The sequence below is a fragment of the Camelina sativa genome, chromosome 4, assembly GCF_000633955.1.
Source record: "Camelina sativa cultivar DH55 chromosome 4, Cs, whole genome shotgun sequence".
Lineage (NCBI taxonomy): Eukaryota > Viridiplantae > Streptophyta > Magnoliopsida > Brassicales > Brassicaceae > Camelina > Camelina sativa.
The window spans coordinates 18,904,617-18,915,866 of NC_025688.1; the positions used below are offsets into that span (position 1 = coordinate 18,904,617).

The 11,250-nt window shown below is 36.7% G+C and overlaps 4 protein-coding genes across 4 annotated transcripts; 2 read left to right on the forward strand and 2 right to left on the reverse strand.

Annotated features, from left to right (window-relative positions):
* On the reverse strand, positions 228 to 2,214 carry LOC104781165 (vacuolar protein-sorting-associated protein 37 homolog 1). The gene is made up of 7 exons (XM_010505767.2): positions 2,001 to 2,214; positions 1,414 to 1,596; positions 1,241 to 1,328; positions 977 to 1,016; positions 844 to 890; positions 630 to 750; positions 228 to 544 (listed from the first exon to the last, which is right to left on the reverse strand). Exons 1-7 carry the CDS (start codon positions 2,012 to 2,014, stop codon positions 384 to 386), a joined length of 654 nt encoding a protein of 217 aa, XP_010504069.1. The 5' UTR covers positions 2,015 to 2,214; the 3' UTR covers positions 228 to 383.
* Positions 2,313 to 5,044, forward strand: LOC104781166 (carotene epsilon-monooxygenase, chloroplastic-like). Its single transcript, XM_010505769.2, has 9 exons — positions 2,313 to 2,908; positions 3,037 to 3,333; positions 3,436 to 3,633; positions 3,732 to 3,833; positions 3,938 to 4,078; positions 4,148 to 4,255; positions 4,359 to 4,441; positions 4,535 to 4,697; positions 4,790 to 5,044. Exons 1-9 carry the CDS (start codon positions 2,393 to 2,395, stop codon positions 4,817 to 4,819), a joined length of 1,638 nt encoding a protein of 545 aa, XP_010504071.1. The 5' UTR covers positions 2,313 to 2,392; the 3' UTR covers positions 4,820 to 5,044.
* Positions 6,139 to 8,162, forward strand: LOC104781167 (caffeic acid 3-O-methyltransferase-like). The gene is made up of 4 exons (XM_010505770.2): positions 6,139 to 6,603; positions 6,827 to 7,163; positions 7,269 to 7,333; positions 7,705 to 8,162. The coding sequence occupies exons 1-4, from the start codon at positions 6,148 to 6,150 to the stop codon at positions 8,002 to 8,004; spliced, it is 1,158 nt and encodes a 385-aa protein (XP_010504072.1). The 5' UTR covers positions 6,139 to 6,147; the 3' UTR covers positions 8,005 to 8,162.
* LOC104781168 (UDP-glycosyltransferase 73D1) lies at positions 8,261 to 9,864 on the reverse strand. Its single transcript, XM_010505771.2, is given in 2 exon segments — positions 8,261 to 9,839; positions 9,841 to 9,864. Coding segments are annotated over 2 exon segments (1,542 nt in total). The 3' UTR covers positions 8,261 to 8,321.

Consider the following 11,250-nt stretch of genomic DNA (forward strand, 5'->3'; position numbering starts at 1 on the left):
GTCATGGAACTCTGAGGAGGAGTATAAGAGTGCGTTGAAGGAAGCTGGCCTGCTCGACGAGTGAGGAAGAGGAACAGAGTGTGTTCAAAACATCTAAAAGACTTATGTCGTCTGTTTTTTGAGAATGCTTAAGAAAGAAACTTGTATACGTCTTTGGGGTTTTTTTTAGTAATCTTTTTTATCAGATTGCTGAGATTTTCAGACTTTTGTAGCTTATTTATCATCAAGGAAAAAAAAGATAATTTTGTTGTCAATGTCAATCATTGAGTATGAACTTAAAAACAGTGAATAATTTTCTTTACAAAATCGGATAGAAGTCAGAAGACACAAACCCAAGACTTTGGTAATTGTGTTGAGTTCAATGTGCAAAGGATATTATAAATTCAAATGTTTGAAGTTTTAGCAGCAAGATGAATAAGTGCGCGTCGATGATACGTAGTACGCAGCTTCTTGTATTTCTGCACAAATGCTGCCGTATCAATTTCCTTCTCTAGGAACTTCTCTTGCAGGGCTTCGGATTCTTCATCCACCTGATTCATAGCCTCTGCAATACCAGCAAAAGGTGTTTAGAAGTGATGACATGACACAAGAACTGTAGAGAAGATGAGGGAAGATTATAAACTTGTTACCTTGAAGTTTATGAAGAAGAGAACCAGGGGAGTAGAATTTGAGGATCTCTTCTTTTTGCCTCTCAAGCTCATTGAGCTTTTTTTGCGCAGTTGCGAGCTCAGTTGTACGAATAATTCTGCACTGTTATCAGAGTAGCTAATAGTAAAAAAAAGAGATATCCAAAAAGGTCAAACATGGTAAACTGAACAAGGATAGTTGGTTCTTGATACATACTTGGTTTCTGAGTTCCATTATCTGTGGCTCTTTCTCCAAGTTCTCTCCTGTTACATTTGACCACATAAAAGTTTTAGATTTCCGGATGAAACAAGAGTTTCTCGTAAAATGTAATGAACCACAGAGGACTTACTAGCTAGCTGCAACGTTTCTCTGCGGAGCTCATCTTTGATCTGATGGGTAGAAACAAAGCACAAAACAATTAATGCGGTTTTACTTCCAAAGACTATAAAACACAGAACCATAAAACACCACATTACTTAAAAGATGATGCCATGATGAAGTAGCAAGGGGAAACAATGAAAAATCTCAACACATACCTAACGAAGTTACTAACTTAGAAATATAGATAAAACTTGTCTATCCAGAAACAATTGGACTGATTTATAAAACTTACATTGTTCTGGATTTTGACCTGGTCAAGAGAGAGCAGAAATTGCTGATACGCATCTTTGTCATTGAGAAGCTTCCTGAGCTCATCCACGCTACAGAAAAGTAAAAACACCATCAAAAAGAAAGCAAAACAAAACTGCAACACACGAGAAGAAGCATAACAAACAAAACGCAAACCTTTTGTCTTTCAAGAAGACAATAATGCCAGCTGCTTCTCCCGGTGAGACTTGTGCTGGAGTCTGACCAGATGTTTGAGGCCGGGATGAACTTGGCGAACTGACTAAAGAAGGAGAGTACCATGGCGACTGTGAAGAAGCTTCAGGAGGACGAGACTGTCCTTGTTGTTGATCCTTTGATCCCCTTCAATGTACACAACAACAAAAAAAAAAAAAAAAACAATCATCAACTACAAATCTCAGCTTCTAGGTCATCAGTATTTTATACATCACCGATTCAACCAAAATGCAGAGAACATAGATAAGGACTCATCAAAACTCCTACATGGAACTAGAACGTTCTCTAATCAGTAACTGAGCAAATCTACACTAATACCACCTCAAAAGGTACTTTACCAACAACCTAATATCCTAAATCGCCAACAAATCCAATTTTCATAACACATGTATCCGAATTTTCATAATAAAACAGAAACCTCTTTAAAATCAAAGAGATGATATGAAAAAAAAAACAGATAGCAAAAAAAAAAAATCTCACAATCACGGCAACACACAATATAAAGATTGTAAGAAAAATTGGTTTATTACCAAAAATTGAACATCTTCGTTTTCAAGAAATCGTCGACCAACCAAAAAGGAGCAAAACTCAAATCTTCGTTCTTCTTCTTATTCTTCTTCCCTAAACCACCAGATCGACAATAATTTTAACAACTTTAAGAAACCTGACTCCGTCTCCGTCTCCGTCGTGTTTCAACGAAATTTCCAATTCTTCGATCTTTCTCTCTTTCGTTTCAGATTTTTTTTTTTTTTTTTTATTTATTCTTCTTCTTCTTGATCTCAAATAGGCCCAAATACGAACAACTTAGGCCCATATTAAGATAACTATTACAAAACGGGCGTTTCATACATCGTCGTCCTTATCCACGTCTAACGGCTCGCGTTTCATGAAACAGTGTCACCGAAGCTTCGACTCCTAATCAATGGAGTCTTCTCTCTTTTCTCCATCTTCCTCCTCTTCTTATTCTTCTTCTTCTCTCTTCACTTCAAAACATACGCGTCTTCCTTCCTCAAACCCCAAATTCTTCTCTTTCCCCATCAAATCCTCCATAGAGAAACCTAAACCCAAACCCAAACTAGAGACAAATTCATCGAAATCACAGTCATGGGTCAGCCCAGATTGGCTCACTTCACTCACCCGTACCCTTTCCTCAGGTAAAAACGACGATTCGGGCATACCAATCGCCAGCGCGAAGCTCGACGACGTCTCTGACCTCCTCGGGGGAGCTCTCTTCTTACCTCTTTACAAATGGATGAACGAGTACGGACCCATTTATCGTCTCGCTGCTGGTCCGCGCAATTTCGTAGTTGTCAGCGACCCAGCGATCGCTAAACACGTTTTGAGGAACTATCCTAAGTACGCTAAAGGCTTAGTCGCTGAAGTTTCCGAGTTTTTGTTCGGTTCGGGTTTCGCAATCGCTGAAGGACCTCTTTGGACGGTAAATTTCATCTTCCTATCTTGTGTGATAAGTAACCCTGACTCTAGGTTTAGGTTCTAATCTTCTCAATTGGGGCTTACTTTTGAAATCATTGAAGTCTGATTTTGTTTTTTTTTTTTGATGTATAGGCGAGGCGAAGAGCGGTGGTACCGTCTCTTCACAAGAGGTATTTGTCTGTGATTGTGGAGAGAGTGTTCTGCAAATGTGCAGAGAGGCTTGTTGAGAAGTTGCAGCCTTATGCAGAGGACGGTACTGCTGTGAATATGGAAGAGAAGTTCTCTCAGTTGACACTTGATGTTATTGGCTTGTCTCTGTTTAACTACAATTTCGATTCTTTGACTACTGATAGTCCTGTCATTGAATCTGTTTACACTGCTCTTAAAGAAGCTGAGCTTCGTTCTACTGATCTTCTACCATATTGGAAGGCAAGTTTTGTGTTTTTTTGTTTCCTGTATGTTTTGTTGATTGTGGCTCAGTTGGATTCTAGTTAATTTAGAGGCTTTGGTTGTTGGTTTTTTTCCCTTCAGATTAATGCATTGTGTAAGATAGTACCGAGACAGGTGAAAGCTGAAAAGGCTGTAACTTTGATAAGGGAAACTGTTGAAGACCTTATTGCCAAGTGCAAAGAAATTGTTGAAAGAGAAGGGGAAAGAATCAATGATGAGGAGTATGTAAATGATGCTGACCCAAGTATCCTTCGTTTCTTGCTCGCAAGCAGAGAAGAGGTTTTAACTTTTTTTTTCCTTCAGTTCATTAGTAAACTTGGCCATTCATTATTGCAAAATTGAAGCTGATGTTAGATTTGTGCGGGTTCTTTTTTCAGGTGTCAAGTGTGCAGTTACGAGATGATCTTCTCTCAATGCTTGTAGCGGGTCATGAAACCACTGGATCTGTCCTCACTTGGACACTTTATCTCCTAAGTAAGGTACCTTTTTGGTATCTTATACTTCGCCACTTGAAAGGGAGCTTCTCTGTTCTCATTGATCAGTAACACTTTTTACCACTTTAAACTTATATATGTGCATATAGAACTCATCTGCATTGGCGAAAGCACAAGAAGAAGTAGACAGAGTTTTAGCTGGAAGAAACCCAGCGTTCGAGGATATAAAGGAGTTGAAGTACATTACTCGTTGTATAAACGAGTCAATGCGTCTCTACCCTCATCCTCCTGTAAGCAATCAAGCTCATTTCTCTAATTATTCATGAACTAAATTTTCTGATTGCTTTATTTCCTCGTAGGTCTTGATTAGAAGAGCTCAAGTTCCTGACATTCTTCCTGGGAACTACAAGGTCAATACCGGACAAGACATTATGATTTCGGTCTATAACATCCATCGTTCTTCCGAGGTACAGTTCACTTCCTTCATTTAGGGGAGCCCAGTCTGGTATCAGTTCGTGTTACATTCATGCCCACATTTCTTATGTCATTATGTGTTTGTTATTCCAAAAGGTATGGGAAAAAGCAGAGGAGTTTCTGCCTGAACGATTCGAATTAGAAGGCGCAATCCCTAACGAAACAAACACCGATTTCAAGTAAACTCAGTAGTACTCATGTTTTGACACAAACCATTAAATCAAGCTAATATTTTGATCACAAATGTTAAAAGATGATTTGCATTTCAACAGATTCATACCGTTCAGTGGAGGGCCTAGAAAATGTGTAGGTGATCAGTTTGCATTGATGGAGGCAATTGTGGCACTCGCAGTGTTTCTCCAGCGGCTAAACGTCGAGCTGGTTCCTGATCAGACCATCAGCATGACCACTGGAGCAACCATACACACCACCAATGTATATGACAATGTTCTCTTAATCAGAGTCTGTTTTATTCTGTTTAGAATATGATTCCAAGTTTTCTGATGCTTAATATTTTTTAATTGCAGGGATTGTATATGAAAGTGAGCCGAAGGTAAAGCCATAATCTCGAAGATGAATATTTTATAATCATTGGATAGATTTTTTTAGTTACCATATCTTGAGTGGTTGGTGTTGATGAACTTCTTTAATCTTTTGAGATATAACGACAAAAAAGATTTATGGAGTTGGAGAAAAAAAACAAAACAACTCGATTATTTCATATATCGGTAATGGTACAGTACTATGAATATTTAACAGTGATACGCTTATTGGTACTTGTGTAATCCAGTCAGATCCATACAACAACTTTGTGTTTGTTCTTTTTCATACAACTAGATTAGGACTCGTTTTTATTCTAAGAATATAATTAATATGATTACTTATAAAAGTTTTTTGGATAAAATATTATGCAATAATCATATGTTAAATTATAATGACTTGAAAAAATATATATTGTTTTATATTATTAATTTTGTAATTTTATGTATGAAAAATGATTATGTTTGTTGTTTGTTTTTATTTTAATTTTTGAACATGTTTGGTGAAAGTTTTTTAATATGACTCGTGCTTGGGTAAGATTTTATTTTCAGTTGCAAAATAAGATCCCGAAAATCACGATTAAGTGTGATAAAATGCCAAGATTTTATTCCTTTTTAAGCCTAAGAATATATTTTTATGCCTAACAGAATATATTTGTAACAATACATGGAATATTAAAGATTTTATTTAGGAAATTGTATAAATCATTGGAATATTCTCTTTAACAAGATTCTTTGAGATATTCTTAAGTGTATTCATATAGCCCACGAATTGAATAATTAATCTATAACAATTTTTTATAATCAACCTATATTTAATGTATAATCCTATTTTGTAACAAACTTATAAAAATTATATAATCTACAAAAAAAATATTGTGTACTTCAATTTTATTATATAGGGGATTCATTCCATAATTGTTATACCATCCATCCCATTTCCTTTCGTTGCAGTAACTAAACCATTTATTCCATTACTACAAGTTTAACAATACTTCTAACTTGAAGACGACAAAACCAGGTTAACTAGTGTGTAAAACTTTTTCTGTAATTTGATAGTGTGTATCATAGATCTAAATATCTAATTAATACGTTTTATTAAAATATTTGAATTAATTGAAAAAGTACCAAACGTATAAAAAATAAAAGAAGGTAACAAGACAAATATCTAGATTATAATATATTAACAATTAATTTTAACCTTTATCTATAATTTCAAAAGCAAGATTTAAAGAAATATTAAAACTTTTAAAAATCTTTAAACTAAAAGTAGAACTAAATCTTTTTTATTGTAGTTCCATCCCATATGGACCATATATACCGTATAAGGTTAACCTTGAAACCATATGGACCTTACGTATTATAATTCTCTCTACTCAGTACTCTTTCACTTTCACATACGAGAGGAGAAGATAACAAACAAGCAAAAAAAAAAAATGGAGAAGGAGAGCTCAGAGAGTAGAAACAGAGCTCGTCTCGCCATTTTGGAGCTGGCTAACATGATTAGCGTTCCCATGTCTCTCAACGCCGCTGTGAAATTAGGCATTGCCGACGCTATTTGGAACGGCGGGGCCAATTCTCCTCTCTCCGCCGCCGAGATCCTTTCTCGCCTCCTTCTCCAATCTGGCGGCGATCCCGAGAATCTCCAACGTATACTTCGAACGCTCACCAGCTACGGTGTCTTCTCTGAACACCTTGTCGGATCCACCGAGAGGAAATACTCTCTTACGGACGTTGGCAAAACTCTTGTCACTGACTCTGGTGGCCTCTCTTACGCAGCCTACGTCCTACAGCACCACCAGGTTTCCTATATATTCCAAATATGAAAAAACTTTAATGAAACCAATTCTTGATGGTTTAGTTTTGTAGATAAAGGATAAGGTCTCGAGTTTATACTAAGAATTTATAAATGTTACATCGCAAAATATATCATCCTTTTTTCACATATCTCGAGAGTCGAGATCAGTCTAGATTTCCGAGTATATTTTAAAAAGTAACTAATTGTGAAAGTATAACATTTTAAAGGATGCCTTGATGCGAGCATGGCCACTAGTTCACACGGCGGTGGTGGAGCCGGAGACAGAGCCGTACGTGAAAGCCAACGGCGAGGCGGCATACGTGCAGTATGGTAAAAACGAGGAGATGAACGATCTGATGCTGAAGGCAATGTCCGGGGTATCTGTGCCGTTCATGAAAGCTATATTGGAAGGCTACGATGGGTTTAAATCCGTTGAGCGTTTGGTTGACGTAGGAGGTAGCGCAGGGGTTTGTCTCCGCATGATCCTTGAACAGTTTCCTAATGTCCGTGAAGGGATTAATTTTGATTTGCCTGAGGTTGTTGCCAAAGCCCCCAGTATTCCTGGTGAGATTTATGTTTTGTATTAATCATATTTTACGTTATTTATTTTCGGGAAACAAAAAAAAAGATACTTTTTATGTAATCGATGATATTACCGTGTGGTGTTAGGAGTGACACACGTGGGTGGGGATATGTTCCAATCAATTCCTAGCGGTGACGCAATTTTCATGAAGGTTCGTTGTTACATTATTGTCACGAGAATACACCTACTAACATTTTTGTGCATATATAAATATAATAGGAGTATAGGACGAATGCCATTTTTCCTCCATATAATTTTAAGGCTTATTATTTATTGATCAGTATAGGTATATATAGGCTTAGTTTATCGTTAGATCATGCGACTGGTCACCTTTTATTTATTTAAGATCGTTTAAATACTAATACATTTATCAAACCAAAAACGATGTGAGCTACCTAGAATCATGCGTGCGTGGGGTAGGATGATGTTTGGTGAAAGAAGAATACAAACAAATAAACACATTTCTTGCTTCGCTGGTCCCAAAATTAATAATTTGTATAATGTTGTGTCCTGAGTAAACAGTGGGTGTTAACGACATGGACGGATGAAGAATGCAAGCAGATAATGAAGAATTGCTACAATGCATTACCTGTTGGAGGAAAGCTAATCGCGTGTGAGCCTGTCTTGCCTAAGGAAACCGATGATAGCCACCGGACTCGTGCCTTGTTAGAAGGTGACATCTTTGTCATGACCATCTATAGAACCAAAGGTAAGCATAGAACCGAAGAAGAGTTTAAAGAGCTTGGTCTCTCTGCTGGATTCACTACTTTTCGACCTTTCTATATTGATTACTTCTACACCATCTTAGAGTTTCAGAAGTAATATCCTGAAAGCATTTCTCTTATCCCGTATTTCTAAAAGCTTTGAAATCATGAATCAAGGAGGCCTCTTTGTTGAGAATCTCTAATAAATAATTTTTCATCAAGTTGTAATAATCCAGCAGACTATTTCTAAATTTCAGTGCATCCTTAAAAGGATTATTCATAAATTTCATCTTTGGAGAAAAGGAAAAAAAAAAAAAAAACCTTTGATGATTGCTAGATATGTGACCTCTATTTGAATTTGTTTTCTTTGGAAATCTTGTGTCCTTTGGTATTATATTCTTACAAATTTTATATCAGCTTATACACTAGATTTAACTATTCGAGACTCAATTGCTCTAAAACATCTTGCATTAAAATTGAAACGTTAATACTCGAAGATCCCTTTTCGTTCACAGCCTTTTTCGCCATTACTGCAAGTTCTTGAATACGTCTCCTTCGTCTCACAAATTCACTATCTTCATCTACATGTTGACAATCTTCTTCCATCACAAGCTTTACAGCTTTGACAACACACTGTTTCTTGACCAACACTCCAACTCTCTCCTCGTCTCCCCATCTTACCGGACTCTCCACCCCAACCCTAACCCCGATTTTCAAAACCTCCACGACTAGTTTCTCATTGAGGAATTGTTCAGCGAACAACGGCCATGTGATCATTGGTACACCAAAACATATCGCTTCTATTGTAGAGTTCCAACCGCAGTGAGACAAAAACCCTCCGGTTGAGCCATGTGAGAGTATCATAGCCTGAGGACTCCAACCTTTTATTACTATCCCTCTTCCTCTAACCCTCTCTTCAAAATTTTCTCGTTTTAGCCATTCATCTAGCTCATTCATGTGTCTTTCCTCGGTCTTGATCACCCAAATAAAGGGTTTTCTCGATTCTTCTAACCCTAAACCTAGTTCTATCAGTGGATTAGGTATTAGTCGACATAGGCTACCTAGACAAACATATAAGACTGACCTTGGTCTCATCGAATCTAGAAACTGCACGCATTCGGTCTCACTTATCGCGACGTTGTCGTTGTTTCCTCTGTCAAATAGGTCTGCCATACGTTCGTTACACAAAGAAACGGGTCCAATGAACCATACCTTCTTATTGATGGCCTTAGCGTAAGCCTCTGCATATCCAGGCTCCAGTTCTTGGAAGCTATTAACAATAACACCAAAGGCTTCTGATTCTGATTCACGCATCTTGTCGCGAACATCATCCATATTTTCTAACTTCTGAAAGGCACCCGGTAACTGAGCTCTAGTTATCTCAATTTTATGTGGCATTGCTGGTATAGAGAATGGCTCCGAGGCCGAAGAAACTGACAGGTGCGAGCTGTGAAGATGGAGGTTATGCGAACTCAAAAGAGAGAAGCAACACATTCCATGGAACACTATCCTCGGGATTTTGAACCTCTTTGCTGTTTTTGAAGTCCAAGAAAGACATTTATCGGAGATTATGCAACTTGGTGGGATATCTTGTTGCTCAAGAAACCGTTCCAAGGGATCCTGAAGTTTATCCACAGCGTCATAGAACCTCCGTAGGAGGTCTTTGGATGGCAGAGTGTCGAGAGTCTCACAATCTTTGGGAAGACCGAATTCTTTGTAAGGAATTGGAAATGTAACGACGTTGATTTCTAGATCAGCCTCGGATCTTGCTCGGTCAACTGTCTTCGCAAACCTAGAAGCATTTTGAGGGGTTGTAACTATGGTAACGATATTGCCTTGTCTCGCAAGAATCTTTGAGATGTCGACCATGGGGATCAGATGCCCTTGAGCCATGAGAGGGACCAAAACAAAGTGAAGTCTTTTGGCTTTTGAAACTAGTTTTGATTCCATTTTTTGGGTTTAGCAAATGCTTACACATATAGTAGATACCCAAAATTACCGGCTATGTATATATATACATGTGTGAATCATCTGATGAGAGACCTTAATGAATTGGGAAAGTCATCAAAAGCTGTATATTGACTTTGAACAAGTCACAAAAAATACTATTGTTTAGAGAACCAATCATGTACCCCTCATTGTTTAACGTTTTAGTCGCTGACGGTGGTGAGTTGCGTCATTATACTATGACAATTAAACTGAGTTACATAAGAAAAGACTTCAAGGAAAATATGAGGAACTTTAAATCCTAAAAAAAAAATTGATCCAGTGATACGTAAAAGTTAAAATAATCGTATGTTATATTATTCTTTTAGTAGTGATGATACGAATTAAAATATTCAGTGATATTTAAGAAAAGACTATTGTTATCTTTGGTTTAATTACTTTTTTTTTGATAATGATTGTTAGTATTTGTTTATTATGATTTCGGTTTAAGAAGTGCATTTAGGTCAAGCTTGGCGTAAGCCCGTAAGACTTCCATTGATGATGGTTTTGTCCTCGCCTAAAGATAGAGAGCATTAGTTTGGTTGTCACATGATTGATCACATCGTTAATATTACATAGGAGTTTCATTTAATTTTCGTTCCGGTATAGTGTTCAAGAGATTCATTTGTTATCGGTAATGAAATCAATTTAAAATTAATAATCGATTGAATTCCAACAAATATCTGTACAAGAGTTCACTTTGAGTTTTAGATTAGACAAATTAAAAGAGGTAAAATGGAACCGTCTTTGAATAGAAAATGTGGTTTAATAACTAAGTTGTTAGTCGTTAGTTTTAGCATAAGGTACTCGTTTTAAATAAATAAACACCAAAACATCACGGCATATTTGTTCGAAGTTTCCTTTTTTTTTGTTTTTTAATGAGTTCCGTCTGAAAAGGACATTATTTTCTTTGTTTGCATGATAAAGGACTCTTTGAAACGTTCAATTTGTGCGTATGTGGTGAACAAACTAAACGAAGACCAGTTCAACTTTTGGAATATTTGAGAGCATTGACGCTTACCTTTGAGAATATATATATATATATAAGCAAATAAATATATACACACGCAAATATATATGTTGTATACTTGTATGATCAATTATACATAGAGAGGTTACACTCACTTTACACTTATTCTATGTTGTAGTATTGTATTTCGAACAGTTTAAATTAGGTGACGATTATTTTGCGTTTTGCTACTAAGTATACAATTCATGTTGTTGATAGAGCATGCCTCTTTTTGCATAAAATATTGAAATGTCTTGCTCATGTAGCCATGTCTCCAGTTACTGTTTTCAAGATCTTCATATTTGACTACGTACGAATCAACTTGTAAACTTTACAGTATTAATCCACAAAAGTTAAAAAAAAAAAAAA

Coding starts and splice junctions, on each gene's coding strand:
- LOC104781165 (XM_010505767.2), bottom strand. Junction 1,017..1,240: donor AGGTCAAAATCCAGAACAAT/GTAAGTTTTATA, acceptor TCTACCCATCAG/ATCAAAGATGAGCTCCGCAG. Junction 891..976: donor AGAAACGTTGCAGCTAGCTA/GTAAGTCCTCTG, acceptor CAAATGTAACAG/GAGAGAACTTGGAGAAAGAG.
- LOC104781166 (XM_010505769.2), top strand. CDS start 2,393: ATGGAGTCTTCTCTCTTTTCTCCATCTTCCTCCTCTTCTTATTCTTCT. Junction 3,334..3,435: donor ATCTTCTACCATATTGGAAG/GCAAGTTTTGTG, acceptor TTTTCCCTTCAG/ATTAATGCATTGTGTAAGAT. Junction 4,079..4,147: donor GTCTCTACCCTCATCCTCCT/GTAAGCAATCAA, acceptor ATTTCCTCGTAG/GTCTTGATTAGAAGAGCTCA.
- LOC104781167 (XM_010505770.2), top strand. CDS start 6,148: ATGGACCTTACGTATTATAATTCTCTCTACTCAGTACTCTTTCACTTT. Junction 6,604..6,826: donor ACGTCCTACAGCACCACCAG/GTTTCCTATATA, acceptor AACATTTTAAAG/GATGCCTTGATGCGAGCATG. Junction 7,164..7,268: donor CAAAGCCCCCAGTATTCCTG/GTGAGATTTATG, acceptor GTGTGGTGTTAG/GAGTGACACACGTGGGTGGG.